Genomic DNA, 26,741 nt, shown 5'->3' with positions numbered 1-26,741 from the left:
AAGACACCTATTGTTCATCTCCCTTTCCCCAGAGCCTGGTGCAGTAACTGCCAACTTGGGCTGATTTTATGAAACTGATAACATCCGACTGGGCTGTACCTTCAAAATATCCACTTTATGACTCCTCATATACAGAAGGGATTCAATGAATGTCCACTGAAGGAACAAGCATGGACACAATTATAACAGCATTGATGTCCCAGCAACCAAGCTGGGGTTTCTGGTCAACCCAAATCCAGTGCCAAGCGGCCGTGATCCTGGCCAACAAGGAAGCTGAGACAACATACACGGAAGAGCCCAGCCCAGTGGGGATGGCCATTCCATGTCCAGTGTGAGCTGCTGATTATGCCCATTATTGTCCAGGGCCAACCGCTTCCCAACAGCAGAAGTAGGATTTGAACCCAGGCTGGCCTGGCTCCAGTCACGCCACCTGGCCAAGGAGTGTCCATCCTGGAAACGCAGTAACCAGAAGCCTTTAAAAAGAGGGCTGGGTCAACAGGGTCAGTACACAGACATGTGAAAACTACCAACAACTTGGCAAGTCCTAGACAATGAGTAACTTCAGGGTAAGGAACAGAATTGGGGTGGCTGGTATGAATTCTGGGGGCAGAGCATGCAGTATTTCATGGAGCGTGTGTTTTCTATCTCTGACTGCCTTTCTCTGCAGAGTGAGAACAAGCAAGATTTAAATGTCTCTTACCTCTTTGCTCTGTCTTTCTCATCCTCATCCATTAGATTGTCTCTGCAGTTTTTCCTGCAAAAAAAAAAAGAACAGATGATGACTGTCTGATTCTCAACCTTTCTCACAGGTCTTTCTGGTTGCCATCATTATTGCTGTTTTTGTTTAGTCCCTAAGTCGTGTCTGACTCTGCTACCCCATGGAATATAGCCTGCCAGGCTCCTTTGTCCATGGGATTCTCCAGGCAAGAATGCTGGAGTGGGTTGCCATTTCCTTTTCCAGGGGATCTTTCCCACCCAGGGATCCATTCCAGGTCTCCTGCACTGGCAGGCAGATTCTTTACTACTAAGCATCATTTTGGGCTGATCTATTAAACCACATGCTTTAAGCCATAGCTTCTCAAACTTTCCGGTTCCAGCAACCATTTGCATGCTCAAAAATGACTGAGGACTCTGAAGAGCTCTTGTGTATGTGGGTGAAAACTGAGAAATCTTAAAGATACAAGCATGCTGTCCATTAGGCATCAGAGAGATGTAGCTGACAGATGTTAAGGAATTTCTGGAAAAGTCCACCATAGGGACTTCCCTGGTGGCCCAGTGATTAAGACTTCGCCTTCCAATGCGGGGGGCACAGGCTCCATCCCTTGTCAAGGAACTAGATCCCACAAGCCTTGCAGCCAAAAAGCCAAAACATAAAACAGAAGCGATATTGTAACAAATTCTATAAAGACTTTAAAAATGGTCCATGTCAAAACAAACAAAAATAATAAAAAGAAAAGTCCACTGCATACTCACATGAGTAAATAGGCAGATGATATGCCAACATTACAAAAATCGTTTTGACCTCATGGAACCCCCTAGTTCCCTAGATCACACATTGGGAACTGCTTTCTGGACCTAGCTCAAAGCAGCTTCTGTTTATTTCAAGCCTTAAACCTGAAAGCTTCCCAAGACATTCTAAAGGAGAGCATTTATTTCTCTGTTCCTTCAAATATACAAACTCCTCTTAGGCAGCCTGGAGGAATTGGGGCCCCAAATGAGTATAATTACTGTCCTTTTGAGTATAATTGCTTTACAATATTTTCTTGGTTCCTGCTGTACAGCAAAGTGAATCAGCCATACATACACCCATATCCCCTCCTTTTGGGGATTTATCTCCCAAGTACGTCACTACAGAGCATTGAGTAGAGTTCCCTGTGCTGTACAGTAGGTTCTCATTTTATACACGGTATCAATAGTGTATATGCGTCAATTCCAACCTCTCAATTCATCCAAGCCACTCCTTCCGCCTTGGTGTCCACATGTTTGACCCCTACATCTGTGTATCTATTTCTGCTTTGCAAATAGGTTCATCTGCACCATTTTACTAAATTCCACATCATATACATTAATATATGACATTTGTTTTACTCTTTCTGACTTAATTCACTCGGTATGACAGTGTTGTGAAAGCATTTCCTTTGAGGTCAGGAACGAGACAAGGATGTCCACTCTCTCCACTGTTCTTCAACATAGTGTTGGAAGTCCTAGCCATGGCAGAGAATAAAAAGAAATAAAAGGAATCCAAATTGAAAAAGAAGATATAAAACTGTCAATGTTTGCAGATGACATGATGCTATACATAGAAAATCCTAAAGATGCCACAGGAAAACTTCTGGTGCTAATCAATGAATTTGGTAAAGTTGCAGGATATAAAATTAATACACAGAAATCTCTTGCATTCCAATGCAAAGATCACTAACAATGAAAGATCAGAAGGAGAAATTAAGGAAACAATTCCATTTATCACTGCAATAAAAAAAAAAATAAAATAGCTAGGAATAAATCTATCTAAGGAGGCAAAAGACCTGTACTCAGAAAACTGTAAGATACTGACGCTGTCTTCTTCTTCTTTTTTTTTTTTAAGGCACACAGATGTGAAAAGTAACAATCCAGGAACATTCTCGCAGCCCCAAATCATCAGAGATGGCCTTACCATCTGGGCCTTCACTCTCCCAGGCCACTCACTAGAAGCCTCTCAGGTTCTGACCAGGTGTCCTCTTCTCCACACAAGCCTGTGATCCTTGGAGCCACATTCCTGATTCCCTTTCCTTCACATGCCCCCCAGGGTCCCTTCTATCTCGGGGGCTCCCCCTCCAGCCAGCCCTCCATGCAGAAAGACTATCAGGATGTCCTGAGGCCAGAGTTAGGTGACCTGGAGGCAGGAACACGAGGCACAGTGTGATGGAGACACAGGCGGGGACCACGTGGAAATGGAGTCACCATGGTCCATGTGCTTCTGGTCTCCAAGCAGAGGGTCTGACGTCAGGACTCCAGAATCGACACTTTGAAAATGCACTAATGTTTACTCTTGAAATTCCAAGTTCTAGATCACAATATTTTAAATGAAAATAACTCATTTCATGAAAAAGACAGTATGAAGTTTTTTTAACAATAAAGTTATTTACATGCTACTTCCTCTAATCCAATATCATGTCTGTAAGCCCAGATCCCTTTATTTTTCAATTGGAAGATACTTGCTTTACAGTGTTGTGTTGGTTTCTGCTGTACAACAATGTGTACGGCTATAAGTATACATGTACCAGCTATGTTGGGAAAAAAAAACCTATTAGTTGCTCAGTCATGTCTGACTCTTTTTGACCCCATGGACCGTAGCCTGCCAGGCTCCTCCATCCTTGGGATTCTCCAGACAAGAATACTGGAGTGGGTTGCCATTCCCTTCTCCAGGGGATCTTCCCGACACAGGGATCAAACCTGGGTCTTTATCAGCTATACGTATGCATATGTGCCCTCCTTCTTGACCCTCCCTCTGCTCCCCCCGACCCTGGCTCCGATCCTACCCCTCTACATTGCCAGAGCACTGAGCTGGGCTCCCTGTGTTAAACAGTAGCTTCCCACTGGCTGTGACAAGAACATTAAAACAAAGAATGATTAAGAAGCCAACCTCATTCATGAACATGGCTATAAAAATTCTAAACCAAACATGAGCAAATCCAATAGGAACATGTATAAAAATGATAACCTTAGATAACAATTCTTCACGGGAACAGATGAATCTTTGCTCTGAGATAATTTCGTTGTGTGTGTTCATCTGCTGTGAGCCCAGACACCAATCTGAGCCAAAGAGGAAAAGGAATTGTGCAGCCACAGCCCTGTTTACGCACAAGCCCCATTCGGCAGGCATATTTCAGTGATAGATTTGCGAGACACGCCATTCGGCAGTTGAGGCTTGTATCATAATTAAAGTGGGCTTAGCACATCTGCAAACAGGCATCTGCTTAATGTTTCCCATATGGAATCTGTTCAACACTTTAAGACATGGAAAATGCGGTCCATTCATTTAATGATGTGCTACCCAGGTCTGCGCTCCGAGGAAAGGGGTGGCTGTCTATGTGCCGGCGGCGTGAGTTAGGCTCCAGCCACAGGGAAAGGGTAAAAGTCTTGCCCTTTCCCAGCTGTCCCTGACAGAGCACTTTCACAGGAGGATGTGGGCTTCAGTCTGCTTTGCTGAGGGTCTGAAATCCTGATTGGACAACTGAGGTTGCTTCGTCATACACAAAACTTCTACAAATGACTAGTCTATGGAGTCACAAAGAGTCAGACACGACTGAGCAACTAATCACACACACATCTTTGGGGCCTTCATGTAGGTGGGATTATACAGGATTTGTCCTTTGGCAATGGGTTTATTTCACTCAACATAACACTCTCCAGGCCTATCGTGTCTTGGCGTATGTCAGAATCTCCTTCCTTTATAAGACTGAATCATATTCCACTGTATGCATAGACCACCTTCCGTTTACCCATCCTCTGTCCACGGATACTGGGTTGCTTCCCCTGTTGAATATTGTGAGAAACATGTGGATCCCTCCCCTCTTGTGTTTGAGTCACTCTTTCACTCCATGATGTGGAGGAGCCAGAGAAGCTCAAAGCGCAGAGGGAAGAGGGCAAGGGGAAGAAGACAAGCCCCATGAGATCAGGTTAAAGGAACAACCGAGAAGTTAAAGGGGTGACAGCTACATTTCTCAACTGTATAAAGAGTTTCCAACTTTGTTCTTCTTTTTCAAGATTCCTAGTTATTTTAGTTCTTTGCATTTCCATGGAAGTTTCAGAATCGACACTGTCAATTTCCATAAAAAATGGCTGTGATGCTTACTGGGACTGTGTTGACTAACGACTGATCTGTACCAATGCTGAGGTTCATGCGCGGAGCATCTCTCTGTGCAGACGCACCGAAGTGTCTTTACCGAAGCATGAAGATGACACCCACGTGCGATGTTCTACGATTCAATAGATACTCCCTGGGAGTCCTGGTTCCCATGGCACTTAGGTGGTGGGGGGCAGGCAGGGCAGAGGGGGCAAGCCACAAGCATGTCAAATGAGTGAACAGAGGGCCTGTTGCTGCCCATTTAAGCCAAGAGGGCAGCATGATGGGTGGGGTTAGAGCGGGGAGACACCCAGGGAGACCGGCTGGAGCTGGCCTCTGCTCTGAGTGACACAGGAAGGCACTGGGGGTTTGGCTCAGAGGACTGGCCTGTCTACCTACAGCTGTGACTTTTTTTTTTAGATTTTTTATTTTTTTTTGATGAGGACAAATATTAAAAAAATTTTTTTTTGTATTGAAGTATAGCCGACTAACAATGTGATAATTTCAGATGAATAGCAAAAGGACTCAGCTGTGTGTATTCATTCTCCCCATGTGAAGAGCTGACTCACTGGAAAAGACCCTGATACTGAAGAAGATTGAGGGCAGGAGGAGAAGGAGGTGACAGAGGACGAGATGGATGGATGGCATCAGTGACTCAATGGATAAGAGTTTGAGAAAATCCAGGAGATAGTGAAGGACAGGGAAGCCTAGCATGCTGCAGGCCATGAGGCCACCAAGAGTCGGACACGACTGAGAGTATGAACAACAACATTCCCCCCCAAACTCCCCTCCCATCCAGGCTGTGATGAGGACCATTTTTAACGTCTTTACTGAATTTGTTACACCACTGCTTCTGTTGTATGTTCTGTCTTCAAGGCATGTGAGATCTTGCTCCCCAACCAGGTATCAAACCCACCCCGCTTACACTGGAAGGCAAAATCACTGGACCACCACGCAAGTCCCCAGCTGTGACTCTTAAAGAGCTTAATTATGTTGGCAGGTATGAAAGCACCAGCACAAGCCTGGTCCACAGCAGACGCTCAACGTCTGGTTCCCCACTTGGATGGCAAGGACTCGGTACAAAGCACCTTTACCCATTACCCAGGCCATGATGCCCAGCCCAGCTCCTTAGCCACATCAGGTGCTCGAGACACCCATGAGGAATGAAGGAGGGGAGGGTTGGGGGAGGCACGGGGGAGGAGAGGAAGGACACCGCCAGGACCAAACCCTGTCTGAGTTCTCAATACCGACTATGCTAATTCACACAAGCCCCTCAGTGATCACCGTTAACCCAGGCACTTACAAGGTATGTCTGAAGGTACAAGCTATTGACAAAAGAGAAAATTCGCTTTAAGCAGCACCTTCAAGAGAAACCAATATCTCCCCTACCAACCCTCGACCACCACCAGCTTCTGGAAAGCCCTCGTCTCATCTCCATGCAGCTCTGTGGGTGGAATGGGCCACAGTCTCCACTCCTAAAGGAATCAGGAAGGCCGAGCTGCCCAGGGACCCTGGCTCTGGGGACAGAGCCTGCCCTGGGCTGTGTATCCTTGAGGTGACCCATCACCTGCTAAGAACGTGTGGGCCTCTGACCACAGAGTCAGACCAACTTCAATTTTAGTTCAGACTCACTTGTTCCATGACCTTAAGCAAAGCTCTGCAACTTCACGAGCCTGCTTCCCTCATTCTAATGGGAGGCCACCAGGTAGAAAATGTGTGAGACATAAAGGAGAGATCCCCGTGAACAAAGAGGGCCAGTGTGTTCCCCACAGCACAGAAGCATCAGGCGAGTCCTGTTCACCCACATCTGCCCCGGTGATCACCCTGACCTCTATATTCCTGAGCCCCCCTCCAGCTCACCTTTCTCCTTGTCTGCCTTAATGAACACACTGCCCAACGAGAAGACCACCATAGAGTGAAGGGGGTCGAACCGACCTCAGGTTTCAGAGGGGGGCGCCCTTACCAGGGAAGGAAGTGCCATGGTGGGGGAAGGAAGCTTTTCCAGCCAGAGAACCAGACAGGAGCTCCCACCCCACCCCCCTCCAGAGACCACCTGTGGCTGCCAGCAAGCAGGGCTGTGGAGTCCCTGACTCATTTGTCCCTGGCACAAAGAGATCATCACAGTATCATCCATGACAATGAGTTAGCAGGCCAGCCGTAAAAACTGGTACTCAAGCCTGTCATAGGTCTTTGGGCAGAGCGGGGTTACCATGCCTGCCCACTAGTCAGCGTCAAAACCTCTCTGTGTGTACTCATGGAAGACAGACAGACACATACACAGCGGTGCTGCCTGAAGCATCCAGTGGGAATTCAATAGAACCTTAGGTCCTTCTGAGGAAGAGAGGGGAAGAGAGAGTGAAAGAAACACAGGCAGACGTGACCGAGGATGCCCTCGATGAATATCTAGTGACATTAACTGAACAGAACAACACAAATGAGGTCTGCAGATGACATCGCCATCACCTAGGTGAAATCTCTGCCTCCCAAGGCTTCATTCTCACAGACCCCTACTACACCCTGGATCACAACTCTGGCCTTTGAACAGGGACCGGCAAGCGGAAGTGCTGCTTTCTCACGCCCCACCTGCCCTAGTCCCACGGTGGGTCAGCGGGGAGGTGGGATTAATGCACACACAGGGGACCGGGCCCCCCTGGGGACTGGCAGCTCACTCCCGGGGCTCCAAGAAGGCTGTGAACATCCTACACGGTAAGGTACATCGTTCCCCTGAAGCAAGGGTTTCCTGTAAAGAGCCACCTGCTGAGTATTTTGAATGCCAGGCTAACCTGACGGCTCAGATGGTAAAGAATCTGCCGGCTATGTGGGGGACCTGGGTTCAGTCTCTGGGTCAGGAAGATCCCCTGGAGAAGGGAATGGCGACCCACTTCAGCACTCTTGCCTGGAGAATTCCATGGACAGAGGAGGCTGGTGGGCTACAGTCCATGGGGTCACAAAGAGTCGGACACGACTGAGTGATTGACACTTTCACTTTTCATTCAATATCTGCGGTATCATAGAGTGAAAGTGCAAAGCTGTGTCAGTGAGCAGGTGCAGCTGTGTCCCAATAAAACTATTTGTAACAAGCTGGGGATGAGACAGAATTCCTAGAATCAGTGCTCAGACTTTCTCTTCAGTATCTTTTTAATTCTGAACTCTTTGTACAGCCAGCCTGGAGAGGCCCAGTGGGTCATTCTGCATCATGGTGAATTCCCCCTGAAATGGCTACCCTAAGCTTATTGCATTGCAAGGCCCATGTTTTTTTTAAAACTAAAATCATGATGTTTTCAAATTGTTGGAGAAATGGTTTGACACAGGCCCCGAGGTAGCTGGAAAATGTGAATATTCCTCCTCACTGTACCAACCAAACTTGGTGGTTTTCGGTTATTAAAAATAAAAAATACTGCAGATTCACTTTGTTATACAACAGAAACTAATACAACACTAGAAAGCAATTATACTCCAATAATAAAATAAAATTTTTTAAAAAAGAAAAACTACTGCGAACAACAGCAAGTGGAAACCCAAAGATATCTCCCCAGTTGGCTGGGGCTTATTTATTGTCAAGAGCATGCGCACTTTCTGCCCTCTCAGCCAGCACCTGGCAAGAAGACCTTGTGTCTTGGATTAACATCTGCATCTTCCATGTGGGAGCTCAGCAATGATTTTTCCTTATTATATTTAAGAAATAAAAAGGCTCTGAAAAACGGTCGTTGATGAACTGCGGTGCGGACTTGTCTTCCTTTGTCCTTTGGTGGAGGCTAGGAAATAGTTTCTACATTTTAATTCTTCGTCTCCAGGCCATGTTGTTTTGGTTGCAATGATTCATTCACTGGGGGAAAAAATAGTTCTTTTAAAGGAAGTGGATGGTGCCAGCCTAGAGCCACCCACTCTTGCAACCCCAACTCTTGTCAATCGGGGCCATTCTCAGCACCATCCCTCACATTCTGCAACTTGGGAAAGTTGAAGTGGATGGGTCTACTCTTCACCAAAGCTCTCCCCACCCCTCCTGGCCAGCTGGTTGGGGCCTCACAGAGCTGGACTCCTAGGAAAAACCAAGGAGAGCCCCCCACTCAGTGAGGACCCGTGACCCCGTGACCCCCCAAGCCTCTCTAAGGTCAAGGCTGAGGATTTATCTGCCTATTAAAATCATGATGCTCCCTTCACGTTTTCCTTTTTCCAAGGGTCTGATGATTCATTATTCAGGGCAACAGTGACATAAACAACGAAGGAATGGAAGGGGAAAGTTAGAAACTTTGTCATTAAGCAAATGTGCAATTACATCGTTCAGTTAGCAAAGACTTTCTGAAAGAGAAAGCACTGCTAAACCTGGATCAAAGGTCATCCTAACATGACATGTGATTCTTGCAACCTTTGGGGACATCACTGACAATTCCTTTTAGGAGCTCCTTTCTAAAGAGTTCAGACTGCACAGTGTAAACCAGACTTCATGAGAGAATCTGATGGGTGACAGTGTGTGGTCAGGATGTGGACCACAGACGCCTATAAGAATCACCAAGAGGGGAAAGGAGATTTGTGAGTCATGCTCGGAACTGAGTCAGTGAAAGCCCTGTCGGGAGCTGCCACAGACAAACGGAAATGAATCCACAAACCGCTGCTGCAGCTCTGCACCCCGTCCACCAGACAGTTGGTCCTCACGCTCCTTCGCGCCTGGAAGCGCTTGTCCTAACAGGCTCAAGTTTGCCAAAACAGCACAAGAAAAAGATGTTCTGAAATGAGAAGTCAAATTTGCTTTGAGCACTCAGGCTGTGGAGTTTGCGGTTTGATACCAGGACTTCAAATAAATAATGTTTAATAAAGGTATAGGATGCTTCTGTAACTGTTGCTGTTGTTCAGCTGCTCAGTCGTGTCTGACTCTTTGCAACCCCATGGACTGCAGCACGCCAGGCTTCCCTGTCCTTCACTATCTCCTGGAGCTTGCTCAAACTCATGTCCTTTGAGTCGGTGATGCCATCCAACCATCTCATTCTCTGTCATCCCCTTCTCCTCCTGCCCTCAAACTTTCCCAGCATCAGGGTCTTTTCCAATGAGTCAGCTCTGCATCAGGTGGCCAAAGTATTGGAGCCTCAGCATCCGACCTTCCAATGAGGCAGGAAAAACTAGTTTGGAGCTAATGAGACCTAGGTTTGTGTGTCCTCTGGCCTCTGTCCTTCACTCAGCACCGTGGTCCAGACAGAACCTAGGAGTGATGACCTCATCTGTAAATGGGGGATGAGCCCTCACTGTCCTCCTAAGAACACATCAGGACGGCTCATCTGCATTTAGCAGAGAGCAGGCTGGGTGAGAAAGGTGAACTGCCCCCTTTCTAAGGCACAGTGAGCCATAGTGACCTTGGGATGAGGCCAGCATCTTTAGAGCTGCAGGTAACTTACTGGCTGCTGCACACCTGGTTGGCACCGAGTAGCCTTATTGTGCATCATCTTCCCTTTTCTCCCATCATTGCAATTACTTCATTTTTTTTACAGTTTAAACAGAGAGCACTGCTGTCCCTGGAGAAGGCAATGGTACCCCACTCCAGTACTCTTGCCTGGAAAATCCCATGGATGGAGGAGCCTGGAAGGCTGCAGTCCATGGGGTCGCTGAGGGTCACACACGACTGAGCGACTCCACTTTCACTTTTCACTTTCATGCATTGGAGAAGGAAATGGCAACCCACTCCAGTGTTCTTGCCTGGAGAATCCCAGGGACGGGGGAGCCTGGTGGGCTGCCATCTATGGGGTCGCACAGAGTCGGACATGACTGAAGTGACTTAGCAGCAGCAGCAGCAACTGCCCTCCTGGCAAAGGCAGGGTGCTCCAGCCCACCACCTCTGCTCCGAGCCCAGGGGCCCCACAGAACACTCCCCCAACACTCCCAACTCTACTGTGACTTTCTGTGTTCATTTCACAGGTACCTCGTGAAGTTAGACCATCCCATGCTCCCTCTGTCAGTTCCCAATGTACAACTCAGCTGAGCCCAGTTCCCCAGGGGAAGCAGGTGCTGCCTGGGGCAGGGTTTTCCCCTAGGATGGGGGAAGGAAGGTCCATCCACACCACCTGGACCCCTCTCCCCACCTGATGTGAGAGTCTGGGTTGATCTGGCGCTCATGGTTGGGAAACTGATCATGGTGACTGATGCCCAGACCTGTCTGTGCTGAAAAAAAAAAAAAAAAAAAAACCAGGTGGATGCCTTGAGCTCGGCGGTGTGTCTGCTGTGGGTCATGCTGCTCTTGACATGTTGTCCCCAGGGCCCTGGTCCCACTCAGCAGGGAGCAGCCTCTGATGAAGGAGGTGGTACCACCCTCTAGTGAGCAGCTGGGCTCATAAGACAAAGGACCCATCCCAGGAAGGCCCTGTGGCCACAGTCATGTTTTAGAATGCGCCACAGGCTTTGGTTAGAGGACAGTTTACAATAGGAACCGTGTTGTCCCCTCTTGTGCTGGATGCTGCCCTCCAAATGTCCCCACGGTAAAGCACAGCAATGGGCAGAGTCTCCCTGGGGATCCCCAGCAACATCGTGTACCCTGTCTCTCCAACCCTGGCCACCGCTGTGAAATGTACGCCAGGGTTTGCAGGACAGGTGGGTCGCAGGTAGCCCCTAAATGTCCCAGAAGCTGGCATTTCTCCTTAACACTCACAGATCCTTTGCACAAAGTCTAAAGAAAGGCCTGCCCTCTGGACATGAAGGGAAGATGAGGTCCAGAACAGAAGCAAGCAGTACATCAGGCAGGAAACCCCCAGCAAACCACCTCTCCTCCCTCACCCCAGAGAGGGGACTTGAAGAATCTCTGCTGAGAAGACCCTGCTGTGGGCAGGACAGCCACAGGCTGAGACCCAGTCCTGTTCACCAAGCAAGCGGAACACTGGCAGGTCAGAAATGTCTGGTTTTCACATGTTTAACAGTCAACCTGGCAGGATTGGAAAGGTCCAGTTTTATACCTTTGGGTATTCATGGTGTAAGTTAATGGTAAGCTAGAGGACCTCCATCCTTACTCACATCCATCCCTGGACAGCAATCTCCGGACGTGACACCAAGCTAGCACAATTCACCCACCAGCCCAACACCCCTCCTGCCTGAGCTCTGAAGCCCAACATGGAGGCGTCAGGGTGTCAGGGTGAAGGTAAGACATGACCCCTCCTCAGGACACTCAGCCAGGGCTCTGGGTGAGAAAGCACAGGCCCAGAACGTTTTGTGAGGCATATTAAAAGATACTTGCTCCTTGGAAGAAAAGCTATGACAAACCTGGACAGCATATTAAAAAGCAGAGACATCACTTTGCTGACAAAGGTCCATCTAGTCAAAGCTATGGTTTTTCCAGTGGTCACGTACAGATGTGAGAGGTGGACCATAAGGAAGGCTGAGCACCAAAGAATTGATGCTTTCGAAGTGTGGTGCCAGAGAAGACTCTTGAGAGTCTCTTGGACAGCAAGGAGATCAAACCAGTTAATCCTAAAGTCAAACCAGTCAAACCAGTCAATCCTGAATATTCATTGGAAGGACTGATGCTGAAGCTGAAGCTTCAATACTTTGGCCACCTGATGGGAAGAGCTGACTCATTGGAGTAGACTCAGGTGCTGGGAAAGGTTGAAGGCAAAAGGAAAAGGGGGTGACAGATGATGAGATGGTTGGATGGCATCGTCAAGACAAAGGACATGAATTTGAGCAACTCCAGGAGCGAAGGACAGGCAAGCCTGAAGTACTACAGTTCACGGGGTTGCAAAGAGTTGGACATGACTGAACAACAAGTGCTGGGTATCTGATACACGAGTTAGTGATGTAAAGTAAGCTTCTGGTTTTCCCATGTCCGCTTATTCGATCATGACGATTTCATTCTACTTTTCTTCCCTGGATGACCCTAAGAGATACCATCCTGTGCCCACAAGCAGCAATGCAGGGACATGCAGCTAAGAATAAAATTATGACAGGCCATCATTAAAAAGTCTACAAGTAACAAATGCTGGAGAGGGCGCCGAGAAAAGGGAACCCTCCTACACGGTTGGTGGGAATGTAAATTCACGCAGCCACTCTGGAAAACAGCATGGAGGTTCCTGAAAACACTAAAAATAGAGCTACCATATGATCCAGCAATCCCACTCCTAGGCATATATCCAGAGAAAATGATAATTCAAAGAGATACATGCCTCCCTATGTTCACTACCGCACTATTTACAGTCACCAAAGCATGGAAATAACCTAAATGTCCATTAACAGATGAATGGATAAAGAAGATGTGATATAGACATATATATATATATATACACACACACCCACAGTGGAATATGACTGAGTCATCAAGAAGAACGAAATAATGCCATCTGCAGCAACATGGACCTAGAGATTAACATGCTAAGTGAAGTCAGAAAGAGACAGGCAAATATCATATGATATCATATGATATCACCCGGAATCTAAAATACGGCACAGGCGAACTCATCCGCAAAACAGAAACGGGGTCAGACATAGAGAAGAGACTTGTGGTTGCCAGAGGGGGAGAGGGAGGGCTGGACCGGGAGATTGGGATTAGCAGACACGAGCTATGACGTAAGAACAAGGTCCTTCTGTTCAGCATGGAGAACTCTACTCAATATCCTGTGATAAACCATAATGGAAAATGTGAACAAGAATGTCTATATATGTATACCTGAATCACTTCCCTGTACAGCAGGCATTAAACACATCATAAATCAACTCTACTGCAATAAAATACAATTTGAAAGTGAAACTTTTAGTGGCTCAGTCATGTCAAACTCTCTGCAACCCCATGGACTGCAGCCTGCCCGGCTCCTCTGTCCATGGGATTCTCCAGAGCTGGGCAGCCCTGTGTTTGGGTGCTGGCCCTAGGTCACCTCAGGCCTCGGGTCCTAACTCATTAGACTAACGGAAAACGGGACAACCAGATTAAATCACCTTCCTCTGAAGATTGCCATCTGTACGACTCAGAAAGCTCCTTGCTCCGCCTGGCCCCTCTGGACAGTGCTAAACAGGCTTAGCCTTCTGCAGGCAAACAGGAAAAGTAGGTCAGCTCAGCAACACGGTTCTTGACCGGTGACGAACCAGTGGCGCGAAGGCAGGGCAGCAGTGAGAGAGGGGCAGCGCCTCCCCAGCCCTCCTGTGCCCAGGCCATCCGCTCCCGTGGAGGCTCTGGGCACCGCCCAGGGGGCTCAGACAGCCGTCGGGGACAGACAGAGACTCAGGGAATGAGGAAAACTCAAAGGAAGTGTAGAGAAAGTGGTTCTTGAAAAAAACCAAACTGCAGGAGGAGCAACCCACTCCAGTGTTCTTGCCTGGAGAATCCCAGGGACGGGAGAGCCTGGTGGGCTGCCGCCTCTGGGGTCGCACAGAGTCGGACACGACTGAAGCAACGCAGCAGCAGCAGCAGGAAGAGAACAGTGTATACCCTGACTTCCCTGCCTTCAAAGACAAAACCATGGTGGAATAGGCTGCTCCTCTCACAGCTCTGAAGCCTGGGTGCAGGCTTCAGGGGGTCAGGGAGAAGGCAAGACATGACCTCTCCTCAGGACGCTCAGCCGGGTCTCGGGATGAGAGAGAGCAGTCCCAGAACATCTTTTGGGAGGCATTGTGCTGGGTACCTGGTATGTCATGGAAGTTCAGGTGAAGCACAAACCACTCACTTCTAAAGGAAACCACCCCTGAACAGTCACTGGAAGGACTGATGCTGAAGCTCCAATACTTTGGCCACCTCTTCACTGATGTGAAGAGCTGACTTATTGGAAAAGACCCTGATGCTGGGAAAGATTGAGGGCAGGAGGAGAAGGGGACGACAGAGGATGAGATAGTTGGATGGCGTCACCAACTCCATGGTCATGAGCCTGAGCAAACTCTAGGAGGTGGTGAAAGACAGGAGAACCTGGTGTGCTGCAGTCCACGGGGTCACAAAGAGTCGGACACAACTGAGTGACTGAACAACAACAAAAGCTCCGCTTCTCATTTTCCACGTCAGCTTAATCAATCGTGACTGTCTCATTCCTATGCTTTTCCCCTGGATGGCCTTAACAGACACCACCCTGCACCCTGATTAAGTGTGCCCTTTTGACAATGCACAGGAACGCTGCAAGCCATCCATGGAACAGGCTCCCTCCACCCTTCACTGCTGGTAATCACTGGGCACTCACTAGGGGTAAGGATGGACTTGAGTCAGCGGTGCCAAGACCAGTGGGCCCCGAATCCCAGGCCGGAGGGCAGGCCCCGCAGTGTCCCTACGATGCCTTTGTTCAGTGAGGCTGCAGCTGCACAGATGGAAAAGCCACCCCTTTGGCCTCTCGGACTCAGAAGTTGGATGAAGCATCCGACAATGGGAGGGAGGCTCCCCCGAGGCCTGGGTGATCTAACCTACTTCCAGGTCCTGGTGTCTGAAGTCTCAGTACAAACCTGGAGGCTGATGCTGGGGTCCCCAGGCAGGGGGCCAGATCCTGCTCCCCAGGGCTCCCAGGAAGGACAGGGCCCCTAGCTCACCCCAGAAAAAGCTCACTGGTGCCCCTGGAGCAGGAGCAGACCCAAGTCAGCCTGGGGCACCCTGGAAGTTTCCCAGCAGAGCAGTGGCCCTGTGGCCCATGGCGACCAGGTCTGTAAACGCAGGTGTGTAAGATGTTGGGCATTGTTTCCCCCATGTTTCATTTCTGCAACAGGGGCATCAGAAGGTTTTGTCAAGAATATTTTGAGATATGTTCACATCTAAAAACCCACGACATTGGGAATGTTCGCCTAGACTCTTTCAGCCACGACCTTCTCTGAAAAACTTTCTCGAGAACAGGGGCCAGAGCATCACTGGGCCTTGACACAGTCCCTCCTCCTCCTCCTGGCCCTCAAGTCTTTGTTCACATGCTTGTTCAACACATATGCTGTGCCCTGGCGCCCCTTCCCCGCCTGCCCTCCAACCAACAGTGAAGATCTGATACATTCAAAATGTGACTCTGTGGTTTAACTTGCCAAGTGACCGCAGGCAAGTCACTGAGCCTCTCTCTGCTCTGGTTCTCACCTTCACAGGGCAGCTGAGATTTAAGGACATAATAGCTGTCAAACACCTAGATGGGGAGCTGCGGAGTAAAAGGGCAAGGCAGGTTAGCTCAGATGGGTGGGATTATTAGAGCAATCCAGGAAGCCTTCAAAAGATGCTGGCCTTCATCTCAGTAACAGATGCTAACCACGGACATCAATTAGCTTCATTTTCAAATTCCAAACATATTTACCAGCTCCCAGGAAACCTGCAAGGCAAGCCCTTTCAAACATCCCTTGCAATCCAAAAGGTTCCCATACAGCGGTATCAGCTTGCATAACAGTATTTTCCCCAAAGAGCAGGTGATAAACAACATTTCTGTGAACCGAATCAGACTTTACGTGTGTGAGTGGCTCTCGGCCCACCCGCTTGAGGACCACAAGTCCCGCCCTTTCTTCCGGACCCTTCTGCAAAGCAAAGCTCATCACCACCTCTTAGTCTCCTTAGCAGACTATCACACACCTGGTTTCCATGAGGCCACAACTAACAACTTCTAAACTTTGAAATCCTGGGTAAAATGGGAGAAAGTTTGGATACTTTAAAATTTTTTTAAGAATTTATTTTATATGTTTAGCCAAATTTAGCAAAGGGGAGAGTGAAATGCTCTTCAAATCAGTTGACTCTGTTAGTCCAAACCACTCTTCAATGCATTTATTCATCAATGCAGCTTTATCACAAAGCATGTTCCAATTACTTGATTACTTAACTAAGCAATTCAGTATATTTAGTGGTGTTATACTCTTTTTTTTTTTTGTAGAGGCACTTTTTTTTTAAATTTTTATTTTATATTGAAGTATGATTGATTTGCAACATTGTATTGGCTTCAGGTGTACGGCCAAGTGATTCAGTTATATATATACATATATATGTATAAACGTTTTCAAATTCTTTTTCCATGCTGGTGCTATATTCTTATCTTCGCCTGGGTCAGGCAGTCTTCAGTCCTTAGAAATGCTAAATTCTTGAGTCCATGAAAAAAGCTATCAGATTCTTTAGAACGGAACAAAATCATTATTCCAAGGCCACACTCAGATTTGAGAATGTTACAAACATAAACAGAAATACGTTTCATTTTCACAAGCTTGCATGAGAGAAAAGGAAACCAACCAACAAATGAAACAAAAGGAGATGGTCTAGTTTACATGAAAATATCAAAAAAGCTACCTCATTGTTTTCAGAGGGAGAAGCAGTGCATATTTATAGTAATCCCTTCCTGCTTTCTTTCAGAAAGAAAGAGTCAAGATCTTAGGCCATTTTTCATTAGGTAAAATCCAGTTCATTATTGAAAAGGGGGTGGCAGAGGATGGGATGGTTAGATAGCATCACTGACTCAATGGACATGAATTTGAGCAAACTCTGAGGAAGACCTGGGTTCAGTTTCTAGGTTGGGAAGATCCCCTGGAGAAAGGAATGGCTACCCACTCCAGTATTCTTGCTCGAAGAATTCCATGGACAGAGGAGCCTGGCAGGCTACAGTCCATGGGACCGCAGAGTTGGACACGACTGAGTGACTAACACTTTCTTTCCAGGAGATAGAGGAGGACAGAGGAGCCTGCTGTACTGCAGTCTGTGGGGTCCCAAAGAGTCAGGCACGACTGAGTGACTGAACAACAAATATAAGTATTCATATATACAACTATAAAAAAAAACCAAATCTTTCTGAACTGTTTCTTCTAGAAATATTGTCTCTTTTTTTACCTATACTCACTGAATTACTCATTCAAAATTTTTTCTTCCTTCACATGATTTCAACTGTTTCCTCTGCCGTGTTCCAGAGTAGAAGTCAAGTTCATGTCTATGTCAGAATTACAGGCCAGCTCACACCTAGTCAAGATCATGTCTATGTCAGGCCAGCTCACGCTGGTAGTCTGTTCCTAGCCCTGCGCATGCTAACATTGTGAGGCCATGAAAAATTAACAACAACAAAGCCTTTCTCAGCTACGATTTTAACAATGTGTGGCTGTGTGTGTGTGTGTGTGTGTGTGTGTGCCCGCACCCACGTGCTCAGAAGTGCTGCACGGCAACACGATCAGGCGGCAGCACTGAAGGATCTATAGCACCGCGAGACCAAGAATCCCAGGGGCAGGAAGAACACGTCCGTATCAGAGGTAGGATTCTGATGAGCTGTACAAAGCACCTGCTTTCCTCTTTCTGTCGTCTCTTATCTTGGCTGCAGAAAAACAGATGCAACCAAGGCAATGAAGGAATGTTCTGTCTTCCTGAGGTACTGTTTGCTTTCTGATAAGCTCCTAAGTGCCCTCATATGCCCACAGGGAGAAGGCGAGAGCGTGACAAGGATTTAGAGAGGCAGGAACTGAATCCGGGAAGAAGAGACTCATGGAAACTTTAAAATACTGAAAAACATCATGTGTCTGCACACATGCTCAGTTGGGTCCGAATCTTTGCAACCCCGTGTGAAATGGAGCAGGACCCTGGGGAACCCACCTAGGGAGGAATCCACCATGCCCCCACCCCCATGTTCCCAGCCTGCCTTTTGTCCGTGGAAAACTTTAGTCGAATAATAAGTTTAATCAGAGAAATGAGAACATATAAAGAAAAATAGTAAAAGGAGCCCAAATAATCATAATGTAGTCATTAAGCATCGTCCAGGAGTTCCTTGACTTCTCAAGGGCTCAGTTCCTTCTCAAGGGCTATAGATAATATTCGTAGCCATATGCTGTAAGCTGTCTTACAGAGACTGAAACCCCAGGTGGGAGAAATTAACTGCATGATAACCAGACCGTACCCATGACACAAGCTGCCACAATTCGGGGAAATGACCTCAAAGCAATGGGAACAAATGGACCGGAACTGAAGATTAACTGTACTTAAAACAACTAAGATGACACTGGTCAAACCACCGATGACCAATTTGGAGATGAATGTCAGAGCTGACTGTGCTGTTTCTGCATGTAGTTCCCCCGACCCCAACCTCTGTCTATAAAATCTCCTGCCCGACTGGTTGCCAGTGGTGGGGGGAAGTTGGCCTTTGGACAGATGTCTGCCACCCCTCCCCACCAGTGGTCAGCATCTGAAAACAAAGCAAATTTCCTTTCCATCAACCTGGCCTGTTAATTGGCTTTTGGGCAGCAAGCAGCTGACCCACACACACCTTTTGGTAACACACGGACTATAGCCTGCCGGGCTCCACTGTCCATGGCATTCTCCAGGCAAGAATATTGGAGCAGGTTTCCATTTTCTACTCCAGGGAATCTTCCTGACCCAGGGATCGAATCTCTTGAGTCTCCTGCATTGGAAGGTGGATTCTTTACCACTGAGCCACCAAGGAAGCCTGAAAAATATCATGGTTTTACTCAAAAGCTTCCCTGGTGGCTTAGATGGTAGAGTGTCTGCTTGCAATGCAGGAGACCTGGGTTCAATCCCTGGGTCACGAAGATCCCCTGCAGAAGGAAATGGCACCCCACTCCAGTACTCTTGCCTGGAAAATCCCATGGAAGTAGGAGCCTGGTGGGCTATAGTCCTGGGGGTCACAAAGAGTCGGACACAACTGAGTGACTTCTCTTTACTCAAAAGCAAGCATCCTGAAAGATGCCCTATGGGACTGTAGCCAGAGCTGGCTTGGAATCCAGAACCAGGGTCAAGCTCTCTCAAGTGCCTGCCTGTTTTAGGGGGACCTGGAGAGGGGGAAGGATGAGCAGAGAGGAGTCTGGAGTAGGGGGGTTCCCATGCAACCAGGGGTTGCCCTCTGCCTCCCACAAACCACAAAATGCTGAGGGCTGCATCCACCCTCCAGGGCTACACAGGAAGACTGCTCGGTGTGGGAGGGCCTCCTCAATCAGTGGGCACGTGGAACCAAGAGGCTTCTGTGGACTCTGGGGTCGGCTCTGTCACCCACAGGCTGGATGACCTCAGGCAACCTCCTGCTTTTCTTTCCAACTGTGGTTCCTTCCTTTGGCAGAATAAGAAATAACTTTGTAATAGAATACTGTATAAAATGCGGTCTTCTCCATGAAGACAACCTAAATATCCACTGACAGACGAATAAAGGAGAGTGGTGTATACAGATGATGTGGGTTTTCTTGAATGAACTTTTTGGCCAACACTCCACCCCCCTACACACACGCACACACACACACACACACACACACACAAGTGGAATATTACTCAGCCGTAAAGAGAGTGACATAATGCTATATGCAGCAACATAGACGGCCCTAGAGATCATACTAAGTCAAAGACAAATAAGATAATCACTTCTATGTGTAATCTGAAATATGACACAAACAAACTTATCTGTGAAACAGAAAGAGACTCACAGACACAGAACAGACTTGTGGCTGCCAAGGGGGCAGTGGCGGTAGGGGAGGGGCGGATGGGGAGCTCAAGATTAGCAGATGCAAACTAGTATATACAGAATGGATAAATAACAAGGTCCTACTGCACAGCACAGGGGACTCTCTTCAATATTCTGTGATAAACCAGAGCGGCAAAGAATATAAAAAAGTGTGTGTGTAAATAAAACTGTGGACTACAAGGAGATCAAATCAGTCCATCCTAAAGGAAATCAACCCTGAATATTCATTGGAAGGACTGATGCTGAAGCTGAAGCTCTAGTATGTTGGCCACCTGACGTGAAGAGCCAACTCACTGGAAAAGACCCTGATGCTGGGAAAGATTGAGAGCAGGAGGAGAAGGGGACGACAGAGGATGAGATGGTGGGATGACATCACTGACTCAATGGACAAGAGTTTGAGCAAACTCTGGGATATGGTGAAAGACAGGGAAGCCTGGCATGCTGCAGTCCATGGGGTCACAAAGAGTCAGACATGACTTAGGGACCAAACGACGACAAACTGAAGTGATCAACATTTAAAGTCAACTATAATCACTGCACGGAGAAGACAATGGCACCCCACTCCAGTACTTTTGCCTAGAAAATCCCATGGACAGAGGAGTCTGGTAGGCTGCAGTCCATGGGGTTGCTAAGAGTTGGAGACAACTGAGCGACTTTCACTTTTCACTTTCATGCATTGGAGAAGGAAATGGCAACCCACTCCAGTGTTCTTGCCTGGAGAATCCCAGGGTCAGGAAGCCTGGTGGGCTGCAGTCTATGGGGTTGCACAGAGTCGGACACGACTAAAGTGACACAGCAGCAGCAGCATAATCACTGCAGATGGTGACTGCAGCCATGAAATTAAAAGACGCTTACTCCTTGGAAGGAAAGTTATGACCAACCTAGATAGCATATTCAAAAGCAGAGACATTACTTTGCCAACAAAGGTTTCGTGCTAGTCTGCTCTGCTTTTAACTGTGCACATAAATCCTTAAGACTCTGGACAGGGGGTGCCTGGAGCTCAGGTCTGTGGCTCTCTGCCGGTGAGTCAGACATAGTTCAAAGGCCTGCCCTCTGGTCTGTCAGATGCCGATGCTGTCAGCGGCAAGGACGGGGCCGTGAACCCAGTCTGCCCCTGGGATCCCATTTGCGCCACCTGTAACCAAGTGTGCCAGTGGTCTGGCATCAACCCCGTCACCTTGGACTATATCTGGACCCAGTGGGTCTCGGTCTGGACTAGGATTGAACAAAATTAACCCATCTGTCTGAAACGTATTAATAATATTGAAGAGGTAAAGTAGCAAGGGGCTTCCCTAGGGGCTCAATGGTAAGTAATCTGCCTGCCAAGCAGGAGGAGTGGGTTTGATCCCTGAGTTCCGAAGACCTCCTGGAGGAGGAAATGGCAACCCTCTCCTAACCCTATAATACTCCAATATTCTTAACTGGGAAATCCCATGGACAGAGGAGCCTGGCAGGCTACAGTTCATGGGGTTGCAATGGATTCTTCAGGCAAGAATACTGGAGTGGGTTGCCATGCCCTCCTCCAGGGGATCGAACCCATGTCTCTTATGTCTCCTGCATTGGCAGGCAGGTTCTTTACCACGAGCGCCACCTTCACAAGATAAAATGATAAAAAAGCAGGGACTTCCCTGGTGGTTCAGCAGTTAAGAGTCCAAGATTCCACACTGCAGGGGGCACAGGTTCGATCCCTGGTCAGGGAACCAAGATCTCACATGACCCACAGCTTGGCTCAAAAAATAAATTAATTAAAATAAATCAAAAACAAGAAAAAGCAGTCCAAAATGCTTTATAAATCAAGGTCTATAGCAGTGCTTCTCAGATGCCCATGGACACCCACATCACCTGAAATCTTGTTAAAGTGCAATTCTGAGCAGGTAGGTCTGGGTGGGGCTGAGGTTCTGTATTTCTAAGCAGCGCCCCATGGTATGAAGCTGCAGGTGTATGAAGATTGCTGGGCATGAGTGGTGGAAGGGATGCTAAGTGTCACCTGCTTCTACCAAAAGCAGGCGGACACCAGGGCTCCTTGGTCTGGGACCCCAGGCTGTGCCTCAGACCGATGGTATTAACATTAATTGGCCTCTGGGGCTGGGCCCTGCCTGACTCTACCATGCCTTCCCTTGGAAGGGGTGATTCCCATGCACCCAGAACCACTGCTAGGGGAGAACCCCTGCTCTGGAGCCTGAATGCCACCCACAGCATCCCAGCCAGTGCCGTCCATCTCCATGGAAACAGGATGCACTACTCTCTCTGGCAGCCTCTGCTAGATCCTGTTAGTTGAACTTACTAGAAAATTCTTCCTGTTAAGCCAAAATACCTGTCCCCCCAAGCCCCAGGCCTTCTACTCATTAATTCTAAGTGTTCAAGAGCGACACAGAATGACAGCCCTCAGATCAGACTATTATGTTTTAAATTGAGCTGAAATTCACTTAACTTCATTTACACATGATCCACAACATTGTGAACATTTCAATATCATCAAAGAGGCAAATTATTCCTCTCTACCCATATGTGCCCCAGAGATATTTTCTATTGACTTCCACAAAAAGATTTAGAGGGCATTTTCCCTCTAAATAATTCACAATCCCTTCCTTTAAAAAAAAATCGTGGTGAGCATTTAAAACCCAGGTTACATCATTTGAACTCAGAAAATTTTCAAACAAGTAAACACTTACAGATGGGTATCAACGAGGATCAACAAAAATCAACACCAACAACATTAGCAAAGATTTCTCGAAAACAAAGCGAGGCAGTTACCTTGACACTGTTGGTAGATCACTGAAGGAGCCTAATGCACATTTCGGATGATGTTTAAAGCCACGTGATCATTAAAGAAGAAATGAAGCAGCCAAATCTGTTCCTTTCTTCTTTTTACAGTTTTACAGGTAGCTTTTTTTTTTTTTTTTTTCCCCAGTAGCTGGTGGCTGTGGATCTTTCTCTTATTTTCACCCAAAGTTGGAAAGATGAGCTACTAGTTTTCTGGGTTCTTAGCTGTTTTCAAAGCATGCCCATTTTGTCACAGGTGACCCCATCTCCTCTCGGCCTGCAGAGCACTTGAGCAGGCATGAATATCAGGAAAACTGCCTCTCTTGCTCCCATCTCCTAGCTGAGCTCCTGGGTAGTCCTCTAGAGTCTCTCTTCCTCCTGCTCAGCCTTCCTTAGCATCTGGAGTCCAATGGCCACTGACCCCTGCACAGCCACTTGCTCTCAACTGGTTCCTGAAGACGGTCCTCTGGGGATCCCCATCTCAGCTGCTGTCAGAGAACCTTCCGTGGATGCCATGTAACTCTGAATCATTACCACATTTTGCAATCTGTAGGAGTCCAGAGGGCCCTCAACGCACAGCGTTTCTGGGCTTGACTGTACCACCGGTTAACTGACAAATTCTGAAGTCCCCTGGCTGTAAGAGTTTTCACATTTCTCTGGCTTTCAGCCACATTTAATAAACCCATTTTCCTTGGTCTCTGGTATTGTCCCAAGGCTCTTCCATGGTGGTTTATGGAGTAAAATCAGGAGGGTCCATCTACTGAAGATGAAGTTGAATTTAAGTAAATTGAAAGCACTCCCTAAGACATGTTGGAAAGATGCGGAACCAAGGCTCATGACATAGTCACCCCTGAAGGCTGGAGCGATGGTCACAGGGTGCAGAAGCGTCAGGAGACGGGGCTGTGGGGCTATGTGAAGTGGTGAGACGGTGCCTGTAGCTGTTCTCGAATGAGAAGCTGGGAAGGCTTGGGGCTGCAGGGCCCCTCCCAGGGCCAGGGAGGCTGATGGCTTTTTGCGGGCCAGCCCTTGCGAAGCTCAGCTGTGTAGGAGAACAACCCTCAGAGCCAAACTGGTCCAGAAAGTTTTCTCGTTTTATCCCTTTTATATGGAGCAATTCCCACAGTGATCGCACACCTTCCTGGGGGCCTCCGAGGAACGAAGTGAACATACCTGTGACCTCCACCTGGCGGCCCAGGGTCGTCAAGATGATTGTGACAAGGGATATTCTGGGAGCAGGCTCCTGGCTGGTGACTGAGTACAAAGTCAAGTGTCCCTGGAACTCCAAGCCTCTTTATTCTGCCATCAGCTTCTCTGGCCCCTGGGCTCCCTGCCCACCTTCGCACCACTTGTTCCCTGAGCAGGTGACCGCTTCCTCCAATGCCGAGATCTCCGCCTGCCGGAGGAGCCCAGCAGGTGGCCCCGGGACCTGGCTGTGTGTTCCAGATGGTAAAGAATCTGCCTGCAATGCAGGAGACCCGAGTTTGAGCCCTGGGTCTGGAAGATCTCCTGGAGAAGGAAATGGCAACCCACTCCAGTATTCTTGCCTGGAGAATCCCACGGACAGAGGAGCCTGGCAGCTACAGCCCATGGTGTTACCAAGAGTTGGACATGACTGAAGCGACTAACACACTTCCAGGCAGCTGAGGCGGCCAAGGAGATGGATGTCAGGGCTGAGACCTGAGCTGGGCCAAGGAGCCCACGGGCCGCCTCCACCCCAGTAACCACCCTCCACTCCCAACCTCTCCTGCCCCACCCACCACCCATCGGCTTCCCACTGAAGCTCTTGACTCATTACCACTGATGAAAGCTGTGATTCCCAGATCTCCCTTGGCAGTGGAACTAGCTGGAGAGCCACTAAAATACAGAGTCCCGGGTCCCTGAGAGGTTCTGAGCCTCATCAGGGAGCCAGGTTCGGAAGGAAGAGGCCAGGCCAATACCTGATTCCATGTGTTCCGAGGACTCAGCAGAAGGGAGGGAAGCAGAGACCTCCACTGACCACGTGTCCAGAGCAGTGGAGACACCCCTAATGGCCGGCCTGGGGCCACGTACTTCTCCAGGCAGCACATTCTGGTCCGGCAAAAATGGCACCAGCCACGTGCATGCATGCTCAGCCCTGTCAGTCATGTCTGACTCTTTGCAAGCCCATGACTGTAGCCCTCCAGGCTCCCCTGTCCATGGGATTCTCCAGGCAAGAATACTGGAGTGGGTTGCCATTCCCCCCTCCAGGGGATCTTTTGGTTCAAAAACTTCCACTGTACCAATTGTCCTGGTGAAATGCTGAAAAGCGCACCTGTGGCTCCAGTATGTCACTACAAGGACCAGATACCCAGATGCTATCAGTGGACTGGCGATGCCCAGCTGACCCCAAAGGAGGCCTCTCCCCCTGAGGTCAGCATCCCTCAGCCAGGCCCACTCTGATTCCATCACACACAACAATTAGTATGGCATATGCAGAGAAAGGCAAGTAATTCGATTCACCAGAGTGTCACGGGAAAACAGGATTTATAGCATCACTGATGCTAAAAATAGCTCGAGCGCCCTCACTCCTGAACTTTCTGCACTTCCATGGTTTTAGCCTATCTCCATTTCCTTCTGTGGTAACCTCATGCGGTGTGAAATGTGTTTTCTGCGGTATTTGATTCCATGTGGGTGTTTTTTCCTGCATCCATCTTCCTTTGTGTTACTTCAAGGGAAAAACAGCCCTGGGAGAGCTTTTGTGCCGTCTGCTATTGTTCTGTATTTAAGTAAAAAAAAAGTACATGCTGCTAAGACCAAGCCAACTGGCAAATTCCCTAAGCTTTAAATCTTTGTTAAAAATGCCAAAGTAAGTGACCCCCGGTCTATAAGGCCAGCAGAACACAGCCCTGCCCACACTTCCAAGTCTCAACAAGTGTAGACCCTTCCAGGGGTCCCACAGGCCTGAGTCTGTCCAGCCTCGAGAAAGGGGCTACCCCTGGTCACCCTTCTGAGAACCCACATAATGAGGTTTCGTAACCACACCTGCACGATCCCCCCAATGTCGAGGGTGTGTGATCTCAAGCTTTCTTTCCAATTGTGGTAAAATGTACATAACATGGGGCTTCCCTGGTGGCTCAGCAGGTAAAGAGTCCGCTTGCAGTGCAGGAGGCACAGAAGATGTGGGTTCGATCCCTGGGTCGAGAAGACCCCCTGGAGGAGGGCACGGCAGCCCACTCCAGCATTCTTGCCTGGAGAATCCCCATGGACAGAGGCTACAGTCCACAGGGTTGCAAAGAGTCAGGTCAGATACAACTGAAGTGACTGAGGACGCACGCACACATACATAACATAAAATTTACCATCTTAACCTCCAAGTGCACACTTCAGCGGCATTAAACACATTCACGATGCTGCGTCACTATCACCACCAACCATCTCCAGAATTTTTTCAGCACCCAGAGCTGAAACTCTGTAGCCATTAAACACGAATTCTCCACCCGTCCCCCCAGCAGCCTCGGGCAGCCGCCGTTGTATCTTCTGTCTCTGCGAATCTGACAAACTCAGGAACCTCCCAGAAGTGGGATTCTGCAACACTGTCCTGCTGCGTCTGGTTTCTCTCACTCAGCACAACGTCTTCAGGGTTCATCTGTGCTGCAGCACGTGTCAGAACTTCCCTCCTTTTCATGGCTGTGTAACATTCCCACGCAGGCAGACATAAAGAAGAGACTTTTGGACTCAGAGGGAGAAGGAGAGGGCGGGATTTGAGAGAATAGCATTGAAACATAAGCATTACCCACGTGAAACAGATAGCCAGTGAGAGTTTGATGTATGACCCAGGGCACCAAAGCCAGTGCCCTGCGGCAACCTGGAGG

General features: G+C 48.3%; 1 protein-coding gene across 5 annotated transcripts in view; it reads right to left on the bottom strand.

The window, feature by feature from the left end:
- NPAS2 (neuronal PAS domain protein 2) overlaps positions 1-26,741 on the bottom strand; it is a 198,905-nt gene that overhangs the window by 123,306 nt on the left and 48,858 nt on the right. For all 5 annotated transcript variants that reach the window (NM_001083763.1, XM_059891469.1, XM_024999126.2 and 2 more), the window contains 1 exon segment: positions 701-754. In NM_001083763.1, the coding sequence (NP_001077232.1) occupies positions 701-732 (32 nt within the window). In that variant the 5' untranslated portion in view covers positions 733-754.

Source organism: Bos taurus, chromosome 11 (genome assembly GCF_002263795.3).
Source record: "Bos taurus isolate L1 Dominette 01449 registration number 42190680 breed Hereford chromosome 11, ARS-UCD2.0, whole genome shotgun sequence".
Lineage (NCBI taxonomy): Eukaryota > Metazoa > Chordata > Mammalia > Artiodactyla > Bovidae > Bos > Bos taurus.
This window is presented reverse-complemented; position numbering and strand designations above follow the sequence as displayed.